Here is a 27,738-nt window from a genome sequence, read left to right on the forward strand (position 1 = left end):
TTATAATTACATTGCGAAAGAAGAGATGAAGAAATGTGACAGTAAAGAATAGAGAGGTTCAGAAGCTTGGTGGTGAATAAAGGTATAAGGTTTATGTTGAACATCAAGTTTTCCTTCCAACATTTCTTCCACCTTAATTTGTCACCGAAGTTGGTCCTTAGGAACGCTCCACAGCCCGACAAATATAATAATCAAGTTTCTCTCTAAGCTCGGCATTCATGTCGACCTCCAGTTTCTAACTAGATCATCGTCCTCTTCCGCAGTCATCTCAAGCTGCTTATAGAGGAAGCATGCATATTTCACCCGCACAACTTCCCCTTCCTCCAACTATACATATCACACTCCTCAAGTTTAAATCAATCATTTACATAGTAATCCTTTGGATGGTGAATGAACGGTAATACGTGTCTCAAATCCCACATTATATAGGCCTAACCGTCAAGATGATGACGGGCAAGGATCCTCTGCTGTCCTCTTTGCGGTGCTGTGGATAATCCGACACTGTCTAATGCTAACCAATTCCCCTCTTTTCCCTATTTCTCTCTCCACATGCATCCATCTTATAAATTGCAATTGTAGTAATATACTACTAGTAATTAAACACCATCTTTGCCTGTTGGGGTGAATTTTAACTTCGCTATCAAACAATGTACTTGTAAGGATCACATACAAACATTTGCTCATAATTCACCCATATAATATAGACATGTGAACAATTTTTCTCCTACTATTTATTAAGTATTTCTATACTTTTTCCTCTCACTGCTATCATGAGGGGCATTGTACCCTAAATACATGGCTAATGTAATTCAATCAACCAACAAAGTTTGAATATTGTTACGCTACAATTTTACTCTCAACTTCCATACAAATTAAAGCAAAATATTATACAGATTCAAAGGTTGTAAAGCTTTGTGGTGATCTTGGTGGTGAGTTAAGGTAAGGCTTAGGTGGAACCTCCAAAGTTCCAGTTTTCCCCTCCAACATCTCTACGACCCTTGTCATTGATGGTCGGTCCTTAGGGTTTGTCTGAATGCACCACAACCCGACAATTATCAAATTTCTCTTCACATGCTGGCTTTTATCCTCTTCATTAATTGCTCCACAAAGATCACCATCTCTTTTTGCATTCATCTCAAGCTGCTTGTAGAGATAGTGTGGGAAGTATATCTCACTCGAACAATCTGCATCTCTCGGATCAATGCTTCCCTTTCCTCCAGCCATTTCCAAAATCAACATTCCATAACTATACACATCAGACTTGTACGAGACTTCTCCAAAGTTTCTAGAAAACACCTCAGGGGCAATGTACCCTATAGTACCTCTTGCCACAGTCATAGAGACTATGCTTGATCTGTTTGGACATAGTTTAGCAAGCCCAAAATCCGAAATCCTAGGATTCATGTCCTTATCAAGAAGAATGTTCTGAGGCTTGATGTCCAAATGCAAAATCCTCGTATTACAACCTTGGTGCAAGTACTCTAGCCCTCGAGCTATCCCAAGAGCGATCTCAAACAATTTCTCCCATCCTAACCCAGATTCTTGAGACGAGGAAACATTGTTGCCAATAAACTTCTCAAGAGATCCATTAGGCATGAAATCATAAATGAGTGCTCTTTTAGAACCTTCGAAACAAAATCCTAAAAGCGCAACAATATTAACATGGGAAGTTCTGCTAATACTTGCGACCTCATTCATGAAATCTTCCCCATTATTTCCATTTGATTCATTCAAGACTTTCACTGCCATAAGACGGCCATCTGGAAACTGTCCTTTGTAGACACTACCAAATCCTCCTCTTCCCAGGTTTTTGCTGAATGAGTTTGTCATTTTCTTGATGGTGGAGTGTTTGTATCTCAGCGGTGCAAGATTTCCATTGTTCTTGAGAAAGAGTTCGATGTCTCTATCATGCTCTTGTTTTTCCTTTGCACGTTTCATCCGAGTGAAAAGGAATGTAAATATAATGCAGGCTAAGAGAGCAAATCCAGGTATCACTGATGATCATAAATCAAGAAGAAAGTGAGTTACATATATTACAGAATTGCAACGCTTCTAATCAATGTGTGTGTGAGAAAATGAGCTTACATGTAGCTAACAATATCTTCTTCAACTGATTGCCTGCTTCAGAATTCAAACAAAGAAATTAACATTTTCAGTAGTTAGAGTTAGGCCAAAACACTGATGCAAACAACACAATTTGGTAGGAGTATAATTTTAGAGCACAAAGACGTCGATTTATTCGGATTAGAGCCAAAAACATCCAGACACAAACAAACGATACCTGATCTTTTGCAGTAGAATCTGTTATTGTTCTCAGTAAGACAAAGGCCTCCCGCATCAAAACAACTAAGGCATTCATCAGAAACATTCCATTCTAGAGTAAAATTAGAAGTTATCATGCTGAACAAATCATCCGACTTTCCACTGGAATTCAGAGGTAGCTGAACCAATGAACATCCTTCCGGAGGAGAATCATTGGTTGCTGGAATTTTATAGTACACGGGGGTGAGACAATCTATCATGCTATAGTTTACGAAATCATCATGAAATCTAGATCTATCAGTAGGATCAGTTAAGCAGGGGAACAAGGTGAGATTAGGAGAGAATGAGAAGGAAACAGAAGGCGATCGAAGCATGGATTGGTTCATAAAGGCAAAGCAGCTGCGGTTACGCAATTGAACTCCAAGCTGATAATCACCAATAAACATCTTGTTTGGCTCTGATGAATCATAATCCAAAATAGCAAAACCAAGACCTCCACCACCTAAATTAGTCACTGGATATGGAGTATCACAGCCATCAACGGTGAATAATCCGCAGCCAGGATCATCAGCTTTCGTAAATGGGAACGTGAGATTGTACTTTCCACAGTCGAAGGATTTTGGGCATGAGGAATCAGCACCTTTGAAGAGATGAAGATGGAAAGGGAGCAAGAAAAGCAACAACGTGATGACAGCCATGTAAGAGAAATGAAGGTTAAGTTTGTGAGAGAAATCGAAACAAGTTGTGCTCTGTGTTCTGATATTTGTTTATTTTCCTAGATTTGGCTATGACAATTCGATTGTTCTGATCAAACACTTTAATAGACTTTGCTAATCTCCTTTTTTCCACGGAGAGAAGTTTGATTAAATAGTTGTGGTTGACTTTGACGTTGCACTCTTAGGGATAAATTTTTAAAAATCGAGCTTTAATCTCATCCATTCACTTTAAGATTTAATAATGTAGGATTGATTGTATTTATGTATGAGAGATTTCGGAAAAAAGGATTAATTTCGCTGACCTTTCGAAATGAGGGATTAATTTCGTTGACCTTTCAAAATATGAGTCTGAGGCATGCGAATTTTTCAGAATAAGGGATTTTCGATTCTTTATGCATTTTTTCTTCTTTTTAAAGATTATTTCGTTCATAATATTTATTAATTGACCAAATTATCCTCGAAATTTTTTTAGCACGATTTATAAAAGAAAGTCAGCTTTTTCTCTCTGGATAGAACTGTTACAACTTACAATGCATTGCTGCTACAAAAACCTCATTCAATCAGGCAGAGTCAGCAGCTTCCACAGCCTTTGGTGCCTCATCTGCTTTCAACTGCTCCAATGCCGACACACGTTCGTCCAGTGACTTGTAAGTGTTATCTATCTGAGATGGCGTGGTGGGCAATTGCGTTAGTAATAGTTAATGCTAAGTTGATTTTACACAATAGCCCTTTTCCACTATTTCGATAAATATTAGTAGTAGTAATGACAAATATATACACCATTCTCTCTCATAATAATGATAAATATTTATTTCCAAGAAAATTAATGATAAGTCTTTAAATTATGTACAATCTTCAATACTTTAAAACAAATATATATGGATATATTAGAAATAAATCATATTGTACGCTTGATATATTTTATGCTAAGTTAAATAAGATTAACTAATCTTGTACACAATGTTACTCCTAGCTATTCTATTTTGTTAGCCATTTTTCATGAATATGCCATGATATAATATTGTATTGCATATCATAAAACTACTTAATATTATAATTGTATCAAATAATCGAAAGTTTAATTTCATTTATATATGTCACATATTAATATTATAAATAATTGGTATATTTAAGATACATACTAGAATATTCCCACGATATATTATGTAAAATATATAATATTATTACGTTACAAAAACTGCTAGAATATTATATAACCATCATTATTGCCAAAATAACTATCATATGACATAATACAATTATATACCAATAACTAATAATAATAATAATAATAATAATAATAATAATAATAATAATAATAATAATAATAATAATAACTTATATAGATAACATGTAAACTTATATGCAACACATCTAAAGGTCATAGTACTAATAGGGTGAGTTTGGCCATAAATCCGTAATGATATATTAGTAGCATTATATCATTATTAAGTTTATTAGTTTCATACGTATACTATTATTTTTATATTTTTTTTAGTAGGTATTATTATTATTATATATCATACCTTATTTGAATATTATGATATTACCTTCTATTGTTAGTTAACATTTTTATATGGTTACATTCTCAATTATTTTGATAAAACTAAGATTAACAAAAAGTTACCATTAAATATAAAATCAAAATTAAATATTCAATCGAATGAAGTTTTTTAGTTTCATAAACCAATGGAGCATCTCAAATGGTAGATTTAATCTAAAAATTTAGAATGTTATTATAAAATTGTAATTTTAATATGAACATAAATATTTTTTTAATGAATCTTGTAATTTTATTAAACTGAATATTTAATTTAATCATAATATATAAATATACATTGAAATAAAAAAATGAATAAAGTAGAAACAAATATGATCCACGAATAGTCAAGGGCATAGATATGATAACTATGAACAGTTTTCATGATGTTGGTGTAAATGGCCTATGGATAATAGTAAGACGTGGCATTGTAATATTAAACAATTGATGGCTACTATTAATTTTTTATATAATTAAACAGACATAGATTTAAAATTTAATTTATCAATTTTCTTTATAATTTCACAAATAAGTTGTGACTATGTGGCATTACTTTTCCTTAGTAGTGAGTAAGTAGGTTGTGATATAGTAACACCAAGGTTAAATATACAATATATTTAAAATTAGTTATAAAATTTAAAATTTCATAAATTTAAATTTGAATTATTTTGACAAATTATTAATGTCGTATTATAGTATGTGTTTTGGTTAACATTAAATTATTTCACTATAATTGAACAGTAAATTAATATGTAGTCTAACTAAAATTGAATTATTTTTATATCAATATATAGTTATATTTACATGTATTTTATTCACTAGTAACTTTAATAATGGGATAAGTTATAGTACAAACTAAATTGGTTTAAATTAAACAAGTGAAGCTAAACATAAATAATCACTAATAATAGAAATTGAAATATCAGGAGTATATTTTATTAATACTTCAAAATTAATCATACAGTACATATTAAATAATCTGAATAAGTAATTTTTAATACCTTGTTTTGAATTATTAAAATATGTACGTGTTTGATTACAAATAAATGCATGTTTGATTACTAAATAATTTTATAATAATTAAAGATTAGTATAGTTGAAATTGATCAAAATTATTAAATTACGTAACTAAAGTATATGGTTCAATGTTTTTTAAATGTAGGCATTGGAATATAATTAGGAAAAATAATTTTTTTCATCGTGCCTTTGGATTTATTGAGTTTCCAATGAAGTCAAGAATGAAGAATGGAATTTGAAGTCCAAATTGTCGTATTATTGATTGGATACAAATATACCAACGCTACTTATTTAAGTTACAAATATAATATATTCTACTACTACATATAACTATTACTAATATATGAGGGTATATTTAGTCTTTAAAAAATTGTTACTCTCTAGATGCATAAATTTCAACAATTGAGCATTAATTACACAGAATTTTAATAATTTTTTAATATTATGGCTGGCCATAATGTGGCCATTTAGCACTACTCTTGGTTGAAAGAGGCGTGCAGTTTGGGGGTGGGGGTTGGTTGGGGTGATTTTTTATAAATTGTGTTAAAATTTGTAGAGGGTAATTTGGTCAATTAATAAATGTTAGGAATGAAATAATCATTAAAAAGAAGAGAAAATGCATAAAAAATAAAAAATCCCTTCTTTCGAAAAATTCGCATACCTCGGACCCATATTTCGAAAGGTCAACGAAATTAATCCCTTATTTCGAAAGGTCAGCGAAATGAATCCCTTTTTCCGAAATCTCTCATTTTGTATTGGAGTACTATACGCATTTTAGCATGGCCATATTGTAGGATTATTGATATTTCATGTTATGAATGCTCAAAACTTGTGCATTATAATGTCTTTTTTTGTTTAATATTGACACGATTATAATTATTTTTATACTCCAGTGTATAAATATATATACGTTGCTACAGCATTCCGGCTCAACCAGTGATTCGATCGGTCAGACTAGTTGAACCATGAACCAGTAGTTACGTCGGTTTATTCATCGGTACAATTTTTAAAACATTGCTTAAGGAGAAGTTTGATTAAATAGTTGTAAGAAGCTTTATTCTTCCCCAATGATAGAGACCGCAACTTAGTTTGTAGGAGAGTTCTGCGATCGAAGATTAACCGCAGTCACAAAGGTTTGGCATGATATGGCAGGTGAGAAATCTACCTATTTCTTCCATTTTCTACGTTTTGATTATAAACCAGAGGATCCGGCTTATGAAGTCATACTCTGGATGTTTTTCACTATTTTAGGTTGACTCTCATTAGGCTATACTTGTTAAGGATGAAGTTTCTTAACTTGGATAATTTGCGTCGAACGTCGCGGGAGCTATTGTCCGACGATCACTCCGGCGTCAAATTTAGGGATAAAAGGTAGTCGCCAGAGCTTTGCCGGTCGATCAAACCAGGAATGATACGATAAAAGGATAATTGATATTTCTTGAATGAAATAGAAGAATACAATATCTTCTATTTATAATAGTACTCTGACTTAGAGAAAAAAAAAATAAAGATACTAATAATATATGAAAAGATATGCTAAATCAATACTAAACTAAATAAAAGATATGTGAGAATATTCCTAGTGATATACTCGTATCATACTTCCTACTAAAAAAACGGTTTTTGGGGATTTCCTTTTATATTTGTGTTCACTTTCATGTGTTGTTGCTTGGAATTTGCTTCTTATATAGGGTTGGAAATAGGACGGTGAATAAAAGTAAATGGCGGGAGGATTTAGGGTTCAACTTCAACCTATATACATGCAATTTGATAAAATTTAAAATATATATACTGGGTCTTGTTAGGATGAGATTTTTAGGCATAATTGAGAAATGAGATCAATCTTAGCCACTAATTCACAAGATTAACTTAATGTCAACAGCTATCACATTATGTCTTAATGTCAACAGCTATCACATTATGTCAACAAGAGGTTATAATTGACTTTCCATTAAATTGTATTTGAAAACATTTTCTAAAACCATCTCTAAAACTCTAGCGGCAAAGTCTTCAAATCTTCAATCTTCAAATCTTCAATCTTCAAATCTTCATATCTTCAACATTCAAATCTTTAAATATCTTCAAATCTTCAACATTCAAATCTTCAAATCTTCAACATTCAAATCTTCAAACCTTCAAATCTTCAACATTCAATAAAATAACACTTATTAAAATGTCAACAACTAACAAATAACACTTATAATTCACATATCAATAGCGCGAATATCGAATGTCAACAACTCGTATAAAATGTCAACAACTAACAAATAACACTTACGATTCACATATCAATAGCACGAATATCGAATGTCAACAACTCGTATTAAAATGTCAACAACTAACAAATAACACTTAAAATTTACATATCAATACCGAGATTATCGAATGTCAACAACTCGTATTAAAATGTCAACAACTAAAAAATTACACTTACAATTCATGTATCAATAGCGCGAATATCGAAGGTCAACAACTCGTATTAAAATGTCAACAACTAAAAAATAACACTTACAATTCACATATCAATAGCGCGAATATCGAATGTCAACAACTCGTATAAAATGTCAACAACTAACAAATAACACTTACAATTCACATATCAATAGCGCGAATATCGAATGTCAACAACTCGTATAAAATGTCAACAACTAACAAATAACACTTACGATTCACATATCAATACCAAGAATATCGAATGTCAACAACTCGTATTAAAATGTCAACAACTAAAAAATAACACTTATAATTCACATATCAATACCGAGAATATCAAATGTCAACAACTCGTATTAAAATAGCTTAAACCAAAGTAAAGTCGACACTGATATTTTTGTTTTTCAAATTAAGAAATAGCTTAAATTAGAAAAGAAATCATGGAAAAAGTTTAACAAACGGTATAGAATAGTAGAATACCAATAGTTTAAACAAACAAAAGTCAAACCTAGCTAAGAATAGCAATTTAGAAAACTTCCAAAATTACTGTAAATTGAATGAAAATGATTCAAAATGACCTGTGATGATTCAATAAACACGAGCTCAGTAAAATTTAGATATAAAATGAAAATAGTTTAAAAACCGTGAAATTAAGCAGAGTAATAACTTCAAGTGAACTGAACCAGAGAGCTACGCTCTACTTCAAAATTAGCTTCCAATAACAAAAAATAAAATTATTTCAGTAGCAGGTTTCCAGTAAGCATCAACAAATCAACATACAAATTTGATATTGTACGAAAATTAACAGAATTCTGATCGCGATCACCTGGTGCCGGTAATTCGAGTAGCTGTTGGATCCAGCGAACAGGACAGCCCACCGAGTCCCCTCGGAGTCGTCGGCGCTCAAATTCCTCCTCGCTCTCCTCACACTCTCTGCGTTTTTCCTCTCGCTCCACGCCGTGGCCGATTCGGATATGTCGAGGTCTCTGCTCCAGAATTCAGAACCGGAAAGAATAGGTGCAGATCCTTCGTCGGAGGCGGAGGCACCGACGGAGTGGGAGAGCAGGAAGATCGGGAAGCACCACTGCTCGTCGGACGGATCGGTGGCCAGGGACGAGGCGGCTGTTGCAGAAGGAGCAAACACTCAGAAAACTAGCAGTTTGAACGTAATCCGCCGAATTGCACCGCTGGAGCCTCGGAGCAGCCGCGGCGGAGGCCATGTAGTGTTGATTTAGGTCTCCGTTGAACGGATTGTGAGGATCCGACGGCTGATAGAGCTGCGCCACAGCTCCGCCGTTGAGATCCAAGGTGAATTCGGTCATGCTCGTAGTCCTCTTCATCGGCGGCCGACCTCTCTTCCCCACCATCATGTCTGCTCTAGAAGCTTCCTCTCACAGATTTATGATTCAATCGAGGCGATTTGCGAAAGAAAGGGAGAGTGTAGGGCTGGGGAATTATACTGAAATACCGGACTTACCGTACCGAAAAAATACCGAAAATACCGTTTTTTTCGGTATACCGTAGTTTTCGGTACGGTATGATACCGTGATCGGTACGGTAACGGTATTAGATTTCCCATACCGCGGTATATACCGAAGATTCGGTATATACCGATGCTTCGGTATACCGTGATATACCGGTATACCGATTGATATAGTATAATATATAAATATATATTTATATATGTTATATTTAAACTAAATTTTAAAAAATAAGAATTTTTATTATACAAAAATAAAAGAATCAAAATTGGGAACCCTATTTTTTGAAATAGTTGAAAACTAGATTTTTTTTTAATATTTTGGATATAATAGATTTTTTCACGGTATAATGGTATAACGGTATGCCGTACCGCAAAACACGGTATAACGGTATATCGGAATGCCATATCGCAGTTCGGTATACCGCAAAAGTACGGTATACCGAAATGCGGTACGGTATACCGATAACACGGTATGGTAACGGTATGGAAAACTGCCATACCGAATTTTCGGTATACCGAAGTCCGGTATACCGAAACTTACGGTACGGTATCGGTATGGTTTTTGTTATACCGTAACTTTCGGTACGGTATACGGTATGGCACTCCCGGTACGGTATACCGTACCGAACCACCCCTAGGAGAGTGCAGAGAAGGGGAAGACTAGGGAAGATAACGAAGAGCCAGAAACGACGACGGATTTGACGGCGACGAAATGGAGGGGAGAAGTTGCTGCTCTTTGTTTTCAATTGGGTTTAAACGAAATTACCATTATGCCCTTTTATAATTAATTAATCTAAAAATATTTTTTGTATGCCAAAATCTGGACCACTCATTTAATAAAAATGAATGGCTGATATTGCATCTCATTTCTCAATTATCCTAAAAAAATCTCAATTGATCACAATTCTCTATATACACGTATATATAATATGATTAATATGGTCACTGAGAAATTAATCCAAACTAAATCATGTTTATAAAACCGTAGGTCGAAGATGTAGAAGCCTTTCTAACCGTGGAAACAGGTCCAAAGTAAATTATACTACCTCTGTCCCTGAAAATTTGATACATATTACCATTTCGGTCCGTCCCTGAAAATTTGATACACTTCACTTTTACCATTTTTGGTAGTGGACCCCATATTCCACTAACTCATTCCTACTCACATTTTATTATAAAACTAATACTTTAAAAGTAGGACCCACATCCCACCAACTTTTTCAACTCACTTTCCATTACATTTCTTAAAACCCGTGTCGGGTCAAAATGTAGCAAATTTTGGGGGACGGAGGTAGTACTATTATTGATAATCTTTTGTAAATCATAGTCCATCTAAACGGCGCGTTTTGTTGCTAATTCTTTTTGTAACCATTCTAGACTAAAATTTGATGTCATTAAATCTCAACCAATCAAAAAGCAAGCCATAAATTTCTTGTATAGTATACCAGTAATAAGCTGGTCATTTTCAACACCCAATGTCTAGTAAACCTTCCCTAAATTTATATACTACTATTAAGAAAATTCTTGTCAAGAAATAATACTACTACCTCACAAAGCAAGCGGTTTTATATTTTAGTAATTGTTTTATTTCATTTTTTGCTAATCAGCTTAATTGGTCAAATTATTTCCAAAATTCCAATAATTAACACACTGTAAGATAAAAATAATTTTTAAAAGCCTAATTCCTACAATTTTTATACTAAAGTATCTTTCAACAAATCATGTCCATAAATAGCGGAAAACGAAAACAGCTTAATTTCCACATGTCAATGTCTTCAATCTAACCTCTATTCCACATACAGTTAAATTGGAAATATATGATTGAAGAATACACGTACAAAAAAATATTAACTATTTTCATTTATATATTGATGTTTAACCTTAACCACGCACTTCAGTCAGCAGATAAATCCAAAAATTTATCCCTCTCTACTTTTGCTCCTTGTTCATGCTTTTGCACTAATGATCCATCTCTACTTTTGTCCCATATACGCTCTTTGAGAAACTTTCGAAAGGATCATCCATCTTACAATTACTCTGAGCTAAGCACACTTAGTCAGCATTTTCAGTCTTCTTTTGATAGAAAAGATAAATAAACAAAACATGATGCACACATTTTAGATTATCTTTGACCGAGTTGCATCATAAGGGCAAAGCAATATCCCAGCAAGATTTACTATCCAACTAGCATGCAGAGGGCAGCAACAGAAGTTCATGAGCATAGTATATATACCGAGGAGTTCCAAGTCATTGTGCTTGATGCCAACAATGTTGGAGCATGATAAGACCTTTGCGCTTGATGCCAACAATGATGGTGGAGCAGGATAGAACCGTTGCTTCTATTCGCTCCTATAATGGTGGAGCAGGATAGGACTGATTAGCATAATACTGATCTTATTTCTTGAACAATGGCAGACTTGGAAATGATGAGCCGACTGCAGAGACTGGCGGTATATTTGTGTGTGCTGTTTGCCAAGCTGACCTGGCACCAAATGAGGGAATCTCGGTTCATGCTGGATCGACATTCTCAGTGAGCTCGAAGCCATGGCAAGGTCCTTTCCTGTGCACCGACTGCCGGAATAAGAAGGATGCAATCGAAGGGAAGAGACCAAGTGGAGTTAGAGTTGTATAGGTTAGCTCATCTTGTTCAATTGCTACCATTCTTTAATGATACTTTCTTGTTCTTGCTTAGCTGATTATTTTGCCTAGCTAATTCATTGTTTAAAGTAGAGGAAAAGCGAGTGCATTCTTTTGCTAACGTATTGCTCTGTCACATATAAATGTGGTGGTTAGTATTTAAGATAAATAAATTAAAGATTTCATTCCATTTCCCATATTGTTTAGAATTTTAGTGCATTTATCACAACAAATGAAAAATAATAGAGCAAACAAGTTGTCAAGATGGAAAATAAATGCATATTTGGATGAATGCGACTGAAATTAGGCGAGGAAATGGAAGTTGGAACAGCCCTGCAAATTTAATACTGGACCCATAATTTTTTTGTATTTTCATGTTTAATTTGAATCCCATGAGTAATAATATTTGCAACATTTTCTGGGTTCATTTAATCTTAAATCCTAAGTATGTCATTGTCTTTGTCCCACTCCCACTCCCACACGGTATTAACTAGTTGACTGACTTGTATTTCCGGTTCGGTTCTCGGTTAACCGAATAACCGAGAACCAGTCACCCACCCCTACTTACTATTATCCTTTTTTGGTTGACTCGTGTAACCCCACTAGTAGACTTTGCAAATTTGAAATGACATTAATAAGTAAGGACTGTAGGAGTATTTCTTCCCTACCGCTTTATTTAAAGCTCAAACTTTGGATTTCATGTCGAACTGGGCTATACACATCCGTTTCGCTGACCTTCCACGTACTTGTGGATAGTGTGTGTACACACAGGCACAAAGCTTTCCAATATTATTTGCTTGGATAGCTCGCTGTCGGCTCAACTTATTTCTATAAAGTGCAATTATTCTTTCAGTAGGCTCACCTTAACCTCGATCAATAGACTCACCTTTGCCTTTTATTTTGATAAAAAAAAAAAGCTCATGCTATGCTTCTATGTGCAGTTAACGACTTTGTGCAAGTGATATTTCCCGCGTTATATTGAATCAAATTGAGAGTTTGATATAAAAAATTGTGGGGGGACAAAGTTCCAATATTGTTACACTATAATTTTACACAACTTCCATACAAATTCAAGCAGAATATTATAAAGATTCAAAGGTTGTAAAGCTTTGTGGTGATCTTGGTGGTGAGAAAAGGTAAGGCTTCGGCGGAACCTCCAAAGTTCCAATTTTCCCTTCCAACATCTCTACGACCTTTGTCATCGATGGTCGGTCCTTAGGGTATGTCTGAATGCACCACAACCCGACAATTATCAAATTTCTCTTCACATGTTGGCTTTCATCTTCTTCATTCATTGTTCCACAAAGATCACCATCTCTTTCTGCATTCATCTCAAGATGCTTGTAGAGATAGTGCGGGAAGTATATCTCACTCGAACAATCTGCATCTCTCGGATCAATGGTTCTCCTTCCTCCAGCCATTTCCAAAACCAACATTCCGTAACTATACACATCAGACTTATAAGAGACTTCTCCAAAGTTTCTAGAAAACACCTCAGGGGCAATGTACCCTATAGTACCTCTTGCCACAATTAGAGAGACTATGCTCGATCTATTCGGACATAGTTTAGCAAGCCCAAAATCTGAAATCCTTGGATTCATGTCCTCATCCAGAAGAATGTTCTGAGGCTTGATGTCCAAATGCAAAATCCTCGTATTACACCCTTGGTGCAAGTACTCTAGCCCTCGAGCTATCCCGAGAGCGATCTCAAACAATTTCTCCCATCCTAACACAGATTCTTGAGACGAGGAAGCATTGTTGCCAATGAATTTTTCAAGAGATCCATTAGGCATGAAATCGTAAATGAGAGCTCTTTTAGAACCTTCGAAACAAAATCCTAAAAGTGCAACAATATTAACGTGGGAAGTTCTGCTAATACTGGCGACCTCGTTCATGAAATCTTCCCCATTTCCGTTTGATTCATTCAAGACTTTAACCGCCATAAGACGGCCATCTGGAAACCGGCCTTTGTAGACACTACCGAATCCTCCTCTTCCCAGATTTTCGCTGAATGAATTTGTCATTTTCTTGATGGTGGAGTATCTGTATCTCAGCGGTGCAAGATTTCCATTGTTCTTGAGAAAGAGTTCAATGTCTCTATCATGCCCTTGTTTTTGCTTTGCACGTCTCATCCGAATGAAAAGGAATATAAATAGTAAAGAGGATGTAACAGCGACTACAGCCATACCACCTGTCGAGACAAAAAAAAAGAAAAGAAAAAGACTTGTTTTGATGAATGCAAGAAGAATGGTAGTAAAGAGAGATACTACTATTAATGAAGTTGCATATAGATTTGAAATTATTGATCCCTGATCATCATAGTTAGTATTGATAATGAGAAGGATTGAAAATTTGAGAATATGTTAGCAGCGCATGGTAAAAGGGGACATACTTATGAACAAGTTCTTTCGAAGTCCCGTATCTCCTGCAAACAAATTCAACATCAGCCTTGAGATTTTAGGTGAAACAACAGTAAACTCACCACTTCTTTCAACATCGTTATAAACTTTATGATCCTTGTTGGACGTATGATAGAATGGAATGTGATTCGGTTTCTAATTCCATTATGTTCATTTGCTTGCTACGATGGAATGCAGGGGATAATATAATGAAAATGGAAAAAAGACATCATTTCATTCATATATTCATTCCATTCCGCTCCAAGAATTTAAAATTGGTAGATGTTGAAGTCCAGCATTAGACGTACCTTTTCTGCAGGAGAATTTGTTATCGTTGGCGGTAAGACACTGGCCTCCCGCATTGAAACAACGACGGCATTTATCAGAAACACTCCATTCTAGAGTAAAACTAGCAGTTATCATACTAAACAAATCATCCGAGTTTCCACTGGAATTCATAGGTAGCTGGACCAATGAACATCCTTCCGGAGCAACAGTTTTATCCTTGGATGCTGGAATTTTATAGTACACGGGGGTGAGACAATCTATCATGCTATAGTTTACAAAATAGTCATCAAATCTAGATCTATCAGTAGGATCAGTTAAGCAGGGGAACAAGGTGAGATTAGGAGAAAATGAGAATGAAATAGAAGGCGATCGAAGCATGGATTGATTCGTAATAGCAAAGCAGGTGCGGTTCTTCAGTTGAGCTTCAAGCTGACGATCACGAATAAATATCTTGTTTGACGATGAACTATAATTCAAGATAGCAAAACCAAGATCTCCACCACCTATATGGATCACTGGATCGGAATCACAGCCATCAACGGTGATCAATCCGCAGGCGGGATCATCAGCTTTCGTGAATGGGAACTTGAGAGTGTGGTTTCCACAGACGGAGGAGTGTGGGCATGTGGAAGCAGCAGCTTTGAAGAGATGAAGATGGAAAGGGAGCAAGAAAAGCAACAGCGTGATGGCATCCATGTAACACAAATCCAGACAACTTGTGTTCTGTCTTCTCATTTAATTTTCCTAGATTTGGCTATCACAATAAGATTGTTCTGATGGACTTTGCTAAAAGGAGGCTATTGGAAGGATATTTAATCTCCTGTTTTCTAATGAGAGAAGTTTAATTCTAAAATTTCTATCAAGAAATAATACTACCTCACAAAGTGGTTTTATGTATTAGTAATTGTTTTATTTTATTTTTTTGCCGTTTAATTGGTCAAATTTTTTTAAAATTCCAATAATTGACACATTTTAAGATAATATAACAAAATTCTTCCATCCAATACAAAAAAAAGTCATTAAGAACATTTTTTAATGCAATTAGCGTGCGTTTCCAAATATACCACTCCAAAGCTTCAAAAAATGTTTTTATTGTTAGAAAGATTATGTTAATTCATCCTTGATTTGAATTGTTGTTATTATTTTTTAAATTTTTTCAAATAATTGTGTCTCGATTTTTGTGTTCTTAAAATATTAGAGCATCCGCAATGGTCGGTAGGCCAGCCATAGGCCAGCCATTCTCTCCCCTGCCACGTCAGCAACACTAAAAAAACCACCTGCCACATCAGATTTAGGCCAGCCATAGGCTAGCCATAGGCCAGCCGCAATAAAAATAATTCAAAATATACTACATTTACGGAATTAAATTTACGACACATATACTGAAAAAATTCGTTAATTTTATTTAAATAAAAAAAGTACATTAACCAAAAATAAAAAAAATTACATAATAAAATAAAATCCGGGCTTCAACACACGAGCCACCGCCCCACTCTACTCCTCACTAATTTATTAAAAAATACATTAACAAATGTTAGTATGCTTTGAATCCATTATAGTTTGCCGCTAGCCGAACGGGGGTCTCGCTGTTTTAGGTCTTAAATTTGTATTGGGTCTAGCCCGTCGTCTGTGTGCCTATTTAAAAATTACATAATTAAAAAAATTCATAAAAAAACATTTAAAAAATACATTATATATTTTTTCAAAAAAAAAAATTTTAAAAAATTAAAAAATAGCGCTGGCCGATCGCTGGCCGATCGGCACGCCACAATGCCGGCCAGCGCATCGGCCAGCGCAACGCGATCGGCTAGCCCACGCCGAAATTTTGGCCGATTTCCCGCTAGCCTACTCCAATGGTTCGGCTAGCCGATCGGCTAGCCGATGGCTAGCCTACCGCGGATGCTCTTAGTAACTTTTTCGCAGTGATCTATCATGATTCACAAACTCCTTACTAAATGCAAATTATATACCTTTATTGAATTTCTACTATTTTTCAATCAGATAAAAAGAATTTTTAGAAGGCGAATTCGTTGTATTTTTCTTTCAACAAAACACACAGCATTAATAAACGGAAAAAGAAAACAGCTTACATGTCAATGTCTTCGATCTAACCCCTATTCAATATACAGTTGACTTGGACCGCTACACCTACAAATATCAACTACTCCATTTTCATTCATATATTGTGATGTTTCGCACTGCAGTCATATATGACTTTTGCGTTCGATGAAATATGAATATTAAAGACCGAGTAATATCAGATTTGGATGATTAACCTTGATGTCATGCATACTTTTGGAAAAATGAAATTAGACTTCACAAATGCAAGGACATACCTGGTCGTGTGTAGGCCAGGGGCATGAAGAGAGAATTTGACATGTCAGGCCTGCACAAATAAGGAGCATTAGTGAAAAGCATTCAGAAGCAACATAAAATCTTAACTGCTTTCGTAATTAAGTTGGGATTCTAATTACAAGCAATGTTCAACTCGGTCAGATTCATGGGCCGATGCGCATGGAGGCAACTGGTTAGGAGAAACAACAGTAATACTTGCTCCACAGGCATTCCTCAAGTTCACAATATTTTGGCCTGAAACTCCAATCAAACCACCTGCTTGCGAACCAGCAATCAAAAGCTGGGACATGTTCAGGACCAACTTTTGCTGCCTCCGCATTCCCATCATCGTCCTACAACACATGGAATTCAATATAAATATTTAACCATACCGGAAATGCCATTCAAATGGCTAAGACTAAAACCATAGAGAAAACAACTCATGAGCATAACACTTCTTTTGAATCTGAAGTCCAAATCAATACCAATATAAAAGTTTCCTTAACTTCATTCCCAAACAAAATTCTCTCAACTCCTGATCTCCTCTCACGACATTCATGTTGGAATAATTGAATGAACAATTACATAAAGCTCTCTATGATGATTAACCGAGAACGACAGAGAAGGAGCATAAACTGTAGAGCGGAACCGTACCTTGATCCATCTAGAATTGAACGGTGGAATTGCTTTGCAGCGGCTATGGATCTTCCAAACGATCAGAGACATTCTTTGCAATAGTCTGCCGAGAGAATACAGAGATATCGAATGTTCTTCTGACGTCTGGGGACCATAACCCTAGCTTATATTTATATTAAATATAAACTCTTTTATTTTCTATTCGGTCCCTCATCAAATAGAAAATCGCATATGGTATCTACACTTATTTCCATAACAAATAAATACACTTTAGCCCAAACTTTAATCTTTAATAGATCACTTTAATTGAGCAACTGAAAGATAGCCATACACATTAAATTAGTCATGTGGAAGCCCAAATTTCTAACAATCTCCCACTTGGGCAACACATGACACCAAATAAATGTGTACAAAATTTCACAGTTATATTCATTAACTAGATGTCCCAAAACAAATTACGAATTCTGTTGTCATGGCAGAAGTAGCTACAAGTGTTTGCTCAGCACTTCTCCACGAAATGGCTCTACAGCCAACAGACACACGTAATATAAAATGGATCCTTTACTGTATTGGCATCTAACAAAATCAGAATCAAAATGCCTAAAGATCTCTCCAAATGATCCGATTTTTTTTATGCGAGCATGTAATGCTTAGTTCTCTATAAATATCTCATAACCCGTTTTGCTGCTTCCTAATGATCCATATCGGGTTATTGAAATATCTGCCCAACATATAAACAATTAAAAATAAATTGGGTCTTATACACACTTGAGCACACATTAGGCTCCCAATCACCAAAGTATATGGAACCTTCTGCATTTTCTAAATCTCAAGATTTATCTTAGGGCACTGAATGAGACTAGGTTTGTCTCCTTTAGTCATAGGGGTATTTCTTTACTTGCAATTATGCATCTCAAATACTTTAGGCACCTTTTATAATCGAAAATTATTTCTTTCGATTCCAAATACAAAAGAGGCTTCCCCAAGATCTTTCATCTCAAATTTATTCGAGAGAAAATTATTGGTGTTAGTGCAACATATCATTATCGAAAATTATTTCTTTCGATTCCAAATACAAAAGAAGATGCATTTGCTCCCACTGAACTTGTGATACACACAACCATCAATAGCATTCATTCTTAATCCAAATGAAAGAACTACTTCATAAAATTTGTGGTACCATTGACGAGTCTTAATTTAGGTTGTTGAGATTGACTTTAAATGATATCACCCGCATGAGATTGAATGTTTACAACAATATCATCTTGAGGTTCTTAATATGCTTCTTCTTCAATGATAGTAATTGATACCTGATCATTGTCAGAACCAGTAGTAGGTGTCTATACAGACTCCTCCTCAAAAGTAATGTTCCTTAACACATTCTTCCCCCCAAACTCAACATCCTCAAGGAATACTATATTTCTCGTCCCAAAAAATTAGTTCCTTTTGTGGGATCATAAAATTTAAAAACCCCTAAATTTTTCTGGAAGACCAAAGTGAGAATATATGCTACAGTCTTTAATGCCTCTCCCTAAAGCGAATGCGACAATGAAGAATGATAAATCATACTCCTTCACATATCTTTAAGAGTTTTATTTCGTCTTTTAGCTACACCACTAGGCGATCCCGGCATAGTGTACAAATCGACGATCCCACACTCTTCCAAATAGAAGGCAAAATGTCTTTGACATTGTTCACCTGAGCAGTCATTTCTGTCGTAGTATTCGCCACCACAGTCAGATCTGACTTTCTTAATGCCTTTGTTGAGTTGGAGCTCAACATCAGCCCTGAATATTTTGAACTTGTCTAAAGCCTCAGACTTTTAATAAATTAAATGTAAGTGCCCAAAACAAGAATATTCATGTGTGAATGATATAAAATATTGTTGATCATTCCAAGAAACCGAAGTGAATGAACCACAAATATCCGTATATATCAATTCTAAAATGTATAGCTCTATTGGCATGCACCTAATTTCTTAAGTTTGGTCTGATTTCCTTCGATACATTAAACACACAAATCAAGTTCTGAAAAGATAAGTGTATTCAATACAACATATGACACAAGTCTCACAATCCTTTATTTTCAGATATAACCAAAACACTTGTGTTATAAATTAACCAAATTCTAATTATTTAATTTGCTTAGTCCCTTTTGATTCAACATGTAAAGCTTCTGAATATAAAGTAACATAATTGAGCATACAAAGATTGTTATATGCACTTAAGGAAACCGTGCCCACAATACTAGAATTATTTGAAGGAAGAACTTTACTATTTCTGAATGAACAAGAGAAACCAAATTTGTCCAAAGCAGAAATGAAAACCAAATTTTGTCTAAAAGACAGTACAATAAAGTATCCTTCAATGACAGAATAATTTCAGTCTTTAATAACAATCTACAATGCCCAATAGTCTCTACTTCCACCGATTTGTCATGTCTCACATAGATGTATCTTTCACCATCAATTGACTTTCGGTAGCTCAGACAGCCTTGCACTGATACCCTTATGTGAGTAGTAGCACCAGGATCTACCCACTAAATATCATTAGGGACTAAATCCAAATTAACTTTAGAACAGACCAAAACAAGAATTGTAACTTCCTTTGCACGCCAAGCGTGATATTTACAATTCTTTTTATATCCATGTTTACCACAAAAGAAACAACTATCATTATCCTTATGTTGTTTCTTTTGTGATGAACCCTTATCCATAGTAGCATTCTCAATAGACTTTCTCTTAATGCCCTTTACTTTATTTCTTGAGATACCGACCAGCTGTGCAACACCAAATGCACAAACAAGTCTTTAGAATTCAAGCTTAAGTGAAGCAACGTGAGACATTTTCAGAACATGCTCCCTTATGTTGCCCTTGCTCTAATACTTTATTGAGATCAATCACACTTGTCTCAGCCTTAATGTTTTTCACAAAACGTTCCTTAATTTTGGCAAGGTATTCACTGGCCTTAGCGATATACTCAGATGCAGTGCCCCGAAAGGCTTCTGGGATGCTACACCTAATGATCAGTAGACTTACACGATTCGAGTGTTCTTACTTCTCATAGTATCTCCTTTCATAAGAAGTACTACCGTCCGTAGGAGAAGTAGGTTGCTCAATCCTTACCGCGTAATCCAGATCCATGCAATCCAGAGCAATCAGAATATAATCATTCCAATCCATTAAAATTTGACCCATTCAACACTAACATATTGTTCATGTTGGAAGAAGCTGTAGAAGTAAATATCATGACATAATAGAGAACCAAAACCGAAATAATTGTCATGCTCACATAATAAAATTCAAATAAAAATGTAACATCTCGAGGTACCGACACAACATTCATATCAAGTCTTTGGACAGTGATATGAACTTGTAAGTGACAATCTCTTTGTAGTGATCAAACACTGACAATAAGATCATGTCAAGTAATGTCCACCTTTGGGCATCACAATTACTTACACGAAAACTGTATAATTGTCACCTATTTATCACCACAGGTATATGTGTATCTCGTGCCAAATATTAATCTTCCTTTGGGCTGACTAATATCCGCATTAAAATACACACACACATCACCGTCCTAACATTCGCAATAAAGAAGTCTAGACAAGAGAGGTTACTTTTGCAATGTCTTGCTTCGACTAATCTACTTTGAACATTAGTAAAACATTATGAGGTTCCGAGCACAACATCCACATCATGTCTTTTGACAGTAATGTGAACTTGCAAGTGGCAACCTCCTTATAGTGATCAAACACTGACAATAAAATCATGTCAAATAGTGTCCACCTTTGGGCATCACACTACTTACATGAAAAATGAATAATTGCCACGTATTTATCACCAAATGCAAGTGTGTATTTCGTGCCAAATATTAATCTTCCTTTGGACCGACTAATATCCGCATCAAAATACACACATCATTAAAAGGAACATTAGATGCACCAAAATTATTGAATTTAAAATTTTAAAAACTGAATACAAACGCTTGCAAGCAAGTCGTTGATAATTTTCCGGAATATAGTGGCCAGCCAACGAGTCACTGGGTTCGCGTACCTCGTGAACTTAGCAAGTCGCTGAATCCTGACGGCCAGCCCTATAACTCCCCAGCAAATCGCAAATTGCTGATTCCTAATGGGATTTCATATAATTTTTCCAAATCCGATTTTCACTAAAATCGACAAAATATCTGAATTTTGATGTTTCCAAGAACGTAACCAATAACCATAAATAACCAAAAGCAACATCAAAACCACCAAACAAATCCACAAAACACAAATCCTGTAATTCATGAATTCACCAAAATATGCAGGAGTGAAAACCTTAATCACTTTGCAAAAAAAAATTGCATGTTGGGTCTTTGAAACAATTCATATCATTTTGATAATAATAAGTTTGGACAAGAATATACAAATTGCGAGGTTCCTTGCATAAACTGAATTAACCAAAATTATAGAAAATACCAGCAATAATTTTCCTTATCACAACAAATATGAAATCATAGAAACGCGTTAACATGATTCATATTTATCAATTCATTATACCCCCATATATATGGTATGCGTGCATTCAAACTCATAGCGGCTGCCGTAGCATATACTTTAAAAACACAAAAGACAACCATTATATGTTTGCATATCCATAAAAAATCACATAGGCGTATGAACTTAATAAACACCCACGACAAGTACAAGGAAGTTAATTCCTCACGTCGCACGCAAAACTGTAACCCACTATGGGAGAGAAGGTTAGAGAAGGATAGGCCACGCAAATTCACAAAATCAATTCCAAAGCATGAAGTGTATAAACAATCAATTCATAGTAGGCGTGATTGTATATCCATAAAATCACAAAGACATTAACCACAATTAATTTTTCCAATTCCAGATCTCCAAATAGATCCATAAACCATAAACCCTAATATTTACGGATTACCGAGAACGACAGAGAAGGAGCATAAACTGTAGAGCGGAAGCATACCTTGATCCATCTAGAATTGAACGATGGAATTGCTTTGCAGCGGCTATGGATCTTCCAAACGATCAGAGACATTCTTTGCAATAGTCTACTGAGAGAATACAAAGATATCGAATGTTCTTCTGACGTCTGGGGACCAAAACTTTATTTTCTATTCGATCCCTCATCAAATAGAAAATCGCATATGGTATCTACACTTATTTCCATAACAAATAAATACACTTTAGCCCAAACTTTAATCTTTAATAGATCACTTTAATTGAGCAACTGAAAAATAGCCATACACATTAAATTAGTAATGTGGAAGCCCAAATTTCTAACCATTCAAAATACAAGGGACGCAAAAAATGCATAAAACAGCATATATCTTTTAATTATTGCAAAAGATCTCCATATTGATCACAACACCTTTGTATCTTGTTCAGTTGCTGCCATTCTTTGATGATCCTTCTTGTTCTTGCTTAGCTGATTATTTTGGATGTTAAAATCGATATATCTTGTCTAGCTAATTCATTGTTTAAAGTAGATGAAAAACGAGTGCATTCTTTTGCTAACATATTGATCTGTCACATATAAATGTGGTGGTTAGTATTTATGATAAATAAATCAATGATTTCATTCCATTTCCCATATGGTTTAGAATTTTAGTGCATTTACCACAACAAATTAAAATTAATAGAGCAAACAAGTTGTCAAGGTGGAAATAAATGCAAATTTGGATGAATGCGACTGAAATTAGGAGAGGAAATGGAGGTTGGAACAGCCATGCAAATTAAATACTGGACCCATAATTTTTTTGTATTTTCATGTTTAATTTGAATCGCATGAGTAATAATATTTGCAACATTTTCTGGGTTTATTTACTATCCAGTTGACTTTGTAAATTTGAAATTACATAAGTATTTATTTTAGAAGGATACGCATAATATCTATGTAGTTGGATAGCATATATTTCTCCCAAAATTATAATTATTTTTAGTATGATGGTCAATAATGAGATCTCAGAAAATCAGTAGCTGTTCAACTCCAATTCATGACAAATCCTCTGCAAATCTACAACTTCATTTTGCACTATACAGTCTATACTTGAGATTATGCTGCTGGATACCTACTTGCTCATGGATTTTGTTATGATGTGCAAACTTCTGGAGCTATATGGATAATCATAGAGATATGAATCGTTCACTATCCTTGATATGTTCGGACACAATTTAGCAAAGTGTGTCAGTTCATGCAGCTTCTCCCATTAATCTTGGAGGTATAAGTTCTCCAAATATTGTCTTTTAATTTTCCTAACAGTGACATTTAACACTTAATTTCTACTAAGCCAATGCTTAATTATCAATCAACCAACAAAGTTATTGTTACACTAATAAAGCTTCCATACAAATTCAAGCAAACTACTAGAAATATTCTAAGGTTGAAAAGTTTGGTGCTGATCTTGGTGGTTGACTAAAGGTAAGGCAAAGGTGGAGCCGCTAACGTTCCAAATTTCCCTTCCAACATCTCTACGACCCTTGTCATCGAAGGTCGATCCTTAGGGTTTGTCTGAATGCACCACAAGCCAACAATTATCAAATTTCTCTCCACATGTTGTCTTTCATCTTCTCCATTCACTGTTCCACAAAAAAAATCACCGAATTCCTCTTCTTGAATCGTTATTGGATAAAGATCACCGTCTCTTTCTGCTTTCAACTCAAGCTGCTTGTAGAGATTGTGGGGGAAGTGTATCTCACTGGTACGATCTTCATCTCTCGGATCAATGCTTCTGCGTCCTCCAACCATTTCCAAAACCAACATTCCATAACTATACACATCAGACTTGTATGAAACTTCTCCAAAGTTTCTAGAAAACACTTCAGGGGCCATGTACCCTATAGTACCTCTTGCCACCATCCTCGAGACTACGCTTGATCTGTTCGGACACAACTTAGAAAGCCCAAAGTCAGAAATTCTTGGATTCATGTCCTTATCTAGAAGAATGTTCTGAGGCTTGACGTCTAAATGCAAAATCCTCGTATTACAACCTTGGTGCAAGTACTCTAGCCCTCGAGCTATCCCAAGAGCGATCTCAAACAATTTATCCCATCCTAACCCAGATTCTTGAGATGAGGAAGCATTGTTTCCAATGAACTTTTCAAGTGATCCATTAGGCATGAAGTCATAAATGAGAGCTCTTTTAGAACCATCAAAGCAAAATCCTAGTAGCCCAACAATATTAATGTGGGAAGTTCTACTAATGCTTGCAACCTCATTCATGAAATCTTCCCCATATTCATTAGATTCGTTTAAGACTTTCACTGCCACAGGATGGCCATTGGGAAACTTTCCTTTATAAACACTACCAAATCCTCCTCTTCCCAAGTGTTCACTAAATGAGTTTGTCATTTTCTTGATGTTGGAGTATTTGTATCGCATTGGTGCAAGATTTACATTCTTCTCCAGAAAGAGTTCAAGCTCTTTTTCACGCTCTTGTTTTGCCTTTGCACGCTTCCTCCAAATGAAAACGAATGCGGTTACCAAAGAGGATGAAAGAGCGGCTATGGCCATACCACCTGTCGAGGAAAAAATGTTGTTTTGATGAATCTGATCTGATCATATGAATGTAATGACCTAGGAGGTATGCTGACCACATTCAAACAAAAGGATACAATGGAATATAGGTAGTACTAATGGATTATGAAAAAAAGGATTTAAATGAAAATGGGATCTTATCAAAGATTTGTAAAGTGGATCGGTTGGACATTACCTATCAAAGTTGTCTTTGAAAATCCTGTTTTTCCTGCAAACAAAATCAACATTAGCCTTAATTGCAAGCTATCGATTTTCACTATGGGTGTTATGTGTACAATGTTGTTCATTGTGTGCAGTGTATATGTTGTATGCAGTGTGTGGTTGTGAGGTGTTAGTTTTACGATTATAAATATTTAAAATTTTTCCCAAAGTGTATAAATATTCAAAATGTTGCCCAAAACTCGTCTTTTATATATGTATAGTTTGGAATTTTAAATATTTTTTTATATTGAATTCAAATTATTGGATTGAGTGGATTTGAAATTAAAATTTAGTTCGTAATCTTAACATTTTTATGGTACTCCTAAATAATGGAATTGGAGTTAAATAATTAAATTCTGAATTTATACTCTCAATTTATGGTACCAAATGCACCCTATATAATTTTTGATGAAAATCCGGTGCATGTACGCGTATTTATTCACAACGTTAATGATACTTCTTGAAATGTAAATAACATCAAATATGGTGATTAAGTACTTATTATTTGTAAGTATAAATTTCATGTTCCACATTTATTTGCTTAGTGTAAAAGACAGATTTCCACTGTATGATTTTCAAATGCATATACAAGTCATAAATTTTCACCTTACAATAGATTTTAGTGTATTCATTTATGAATCATAGTCATGTTTTCTATTTTGATTCGTTTATTAAAAAAAATCACCAAATAGTATACCTGTTTTTCGACAGTAGAACTGTCGGTAGTTGTGAGTTAAACACTGGCCTCCTCCCTTGTAGCACTGAGAGCAATATTGAGAAACTTTCCATTCTAGAGTAAAGTTAGCCGTCAAGAAAGGCGAGCTGTCGGACTTGATAGGTAGCTGAGCCACCAAGCATCCTGAAGGGACAACCGGAGCTTGACGAGTTTCCGGAAATACATAGTAGACGGTGGAGATGTTACAGCGTAAGACGCGATAGCTTTTGAAATAGTCGCTGATTTGATGATCGGGAGTTTGATTATAGCATGCGAAGAAGGTGAGTTTGGGGTAGAATGTGAATGAGACAAAGGGAGACTTAGGCAGCGACATATTTCCGACAGTGTAACACGTGGGCAATCCCAGTAATTGTTGAAGCACGCCGTCGTGAATCAGGAATGCATTTGTGGATGTTTTATCCAGAATTTGAAACGAAGATGATGGATCTGCTGTGCGTAGCGTTGGATGTCCGATTTGAGAATCGCAGCCATCGACTGTGAATATTCCGCAGTCGGGATCGTTGCTGGTGGTGAAGGGAAATTCTAGAGTGAAGTTTCTGCAGGCGTAGGATTTTGGGCATTTTGAATTAGCTTTGAGAAGATGAACAAGTAGGAATAGTACTAACAACGTAATCATATGATTGGAAACAGCCATACTCTCTCTCTCTAGGCCTTCTTTTACATATTATTGAATTTAAAATGGGAAGATAAGGAGTTCATTGTAATATACAGTTGATATTGAGAAATTTAAGCTAAAAATCTTAATAATGAAAATATTTGTGGCTAGTGTGAGGCTCAGAGACATGCAGGTAGGCCTGCTTAGCCAGTTCTCCGGTTCTCGGGTACCCGGAATCGAAATCAGAACCGATCAGGTAATCGAAGAACCGGAACCAAAGAATCCGGTTCCGGTACCGGTTCTAATGTTTTCATAAATTCCGGTTCCGGTTCTACCCGGAACTGACCGGTTCTTACCCGGAACCGAATAATATATATTAAATTAAAAAAAAATTTAATAAAATTGAACTATAGTAATTAACGGTAATTCATTTATTATTATCAAGGTTGGTTTTGATTCTTTAGCATTACTGAATGTATTCCTTTGCTACTTTGATATTGCTTAAAATAAATGCTACTCTTGGTTTGACAATATAATTTTCCAATTTATGTGTTTGGATCATTATTTACCATTATACTTTGAGTGCTTTAAACAAAAATAATTTTAACAGATCGTGAAAGCTCTTAGAGGGGTGGAGGTTACTAATTGAGGAAACATGCGAAAGAATATACCGTAATTCTGGTTTGACATCACAGACAACTCGTGGGCTAAGTGGAGATAATGTAATTTTTGTTATATATAAGTTAAATCTAGTTTGGTGTCAGATTAAAATTAGGTAAACAATAAACATCTGTTCGTTAATTAGTATACTTAAATTAAAATTAAAACTACAAATCGGTTCCGGTTCGAAACCGGTACCGGCCGGTTCTTACCTGGTCGGTTCCAAACCTGATCCGGTTCCAGTTCCGA

General features: G+C 35.1%; 3 protein-coding genes across 6 annotated transcripts; all 3 read right to left on the minus strand.

Annotated features, from left to right (window-relative positions):
• Window positions 1–709: 709 nt before the first annotated feature.
• LOC125188023 (LEAF RUST 10 DISEASE-RESISTANCE LOCUS RECEPTOR-LIKE PROTEIN KINASE-like 2.5) lies at window positions 710–3,078 on the minus strand. 2 transcript variants are annotated; one of them, XM_048084753.2, is made up of 3 exons: window positions 2,282–3,078; window positions 2,086–2,118; window positions 710–1,994 (listed from the first exon to the last, which is right to left on the minus strand). In XM_048084753.2, exons 1-3 carry the CDS (start codon window positions 2,958–2,960, stop codon window positions 886–888), a joined length of 1,821 nt encoding a protein of 606 aa, XP_047940710.2. In that variant the 5' UTR covers window positions 2,961–3,078; the 3' UTR covers window positions 710–885. The 2 variants fall into 2 exon arrangements, with proteins under 2 accessions (XP_047940710.2, XP_047940709.2); XM_048084752.2 differs by having other exon boundaries at window positions 2,086–2,121.
• A 10,005-nt stretch (window positions 3,079–13,083) lies between these two features.
• Window positions 13,084–23,238, minus strand: LOC125188022 (rust resistance kinase Lr10-like). 3 transcript variants are annotated; one of them, XM_089058357.1, is made up of 6 exons: window positions 23,132–23,238; window positions 17,250–17,462; window positions 17,112–17,161; window positions 14,796–14,999; window positions 14,481–14,513; window positions 13,084–14,279 (listed from the first exon to the last, which is right to left on the minus strand). In XM_089058357.1, the coding sequence occupies exons 2-6, from the start codon at window positions 17,456–17,458 to the stop codon at window positions 13,171–13,173; spliced, it is 1,605 nt and encodes a 534-aa protein (XP_088914483.1). In that variant the 5' UTR covers window positions 17,459–17,462; window positions 23,132–23,238; the 3' UTR covers window positions 13,084–13,170. The 3 variants fall into 3 exon arrangements, with proteins under 3 accessions (XP_088914483.1, XP_047940707.1, XP_088914484.1); XM_048084750.2 differs by lacking the exons at window positions 17,112–17,161; window positions 17,250–17,462; window positions 23,132–23,238 and having other exon boundaries at window positions 14,796–15,866; XM_089058358.1 differs by lacking the exons at window positions 14,481–14,513; window positions 17,112–17,161; window positions 17,250–17,462; window positions 23,132–23,238 and having other exon boundaries at window positions 13,084–14,311; window positions 14,792–15,867.
• Window positions 23,239–24,039: 801 nt separating this feature from the next.
• Window positions 24,040–26,907, minus strand: LOC125188024 (LEAF RUST 10 DISEASE-RESISTANCE LOCUS RECEPTOR-LIKE PROTEIN KINASE-like 2.4). Its single transcript, XM_048084755.2, has 3 exons — window positions 26,196–26,907; window positions 25,473–25,505; window positions 24,040–25,278 (listed from the first exon to the last, which is right to left on the minus strand). Exons 1-3 carry the CDS (start codon window positions 26,866–26,868, stop codon window positions 24,176–24,178), a joined length of 1,809 nt encoding a protein of 602 aa, XP_047940712.2. The 5' UTR covers window positions 26,869–26,907; the 3' UTR covers window positions 24,040–24,175.
• Window positions 26,908–27,738: the final 831 nt, after the last annotated feature.

The sequence above is a fragment of the Salvia hispanica genome, chromosome 5 (assembly GCF_029641045.1).
Source record: "Salvia hispanica isolate PSC_SH4W2 chromosome 5, Shi_PSC_v1, whole genome shotgun sequence".
Taxonomy (NCBI): domain Eukaryota; kingdom Viridiplantae; phylum Streptophyta; class Magnoliopsida; order Lamiales; family Lamiaceae; genus Salvia; species Salvia hispanica.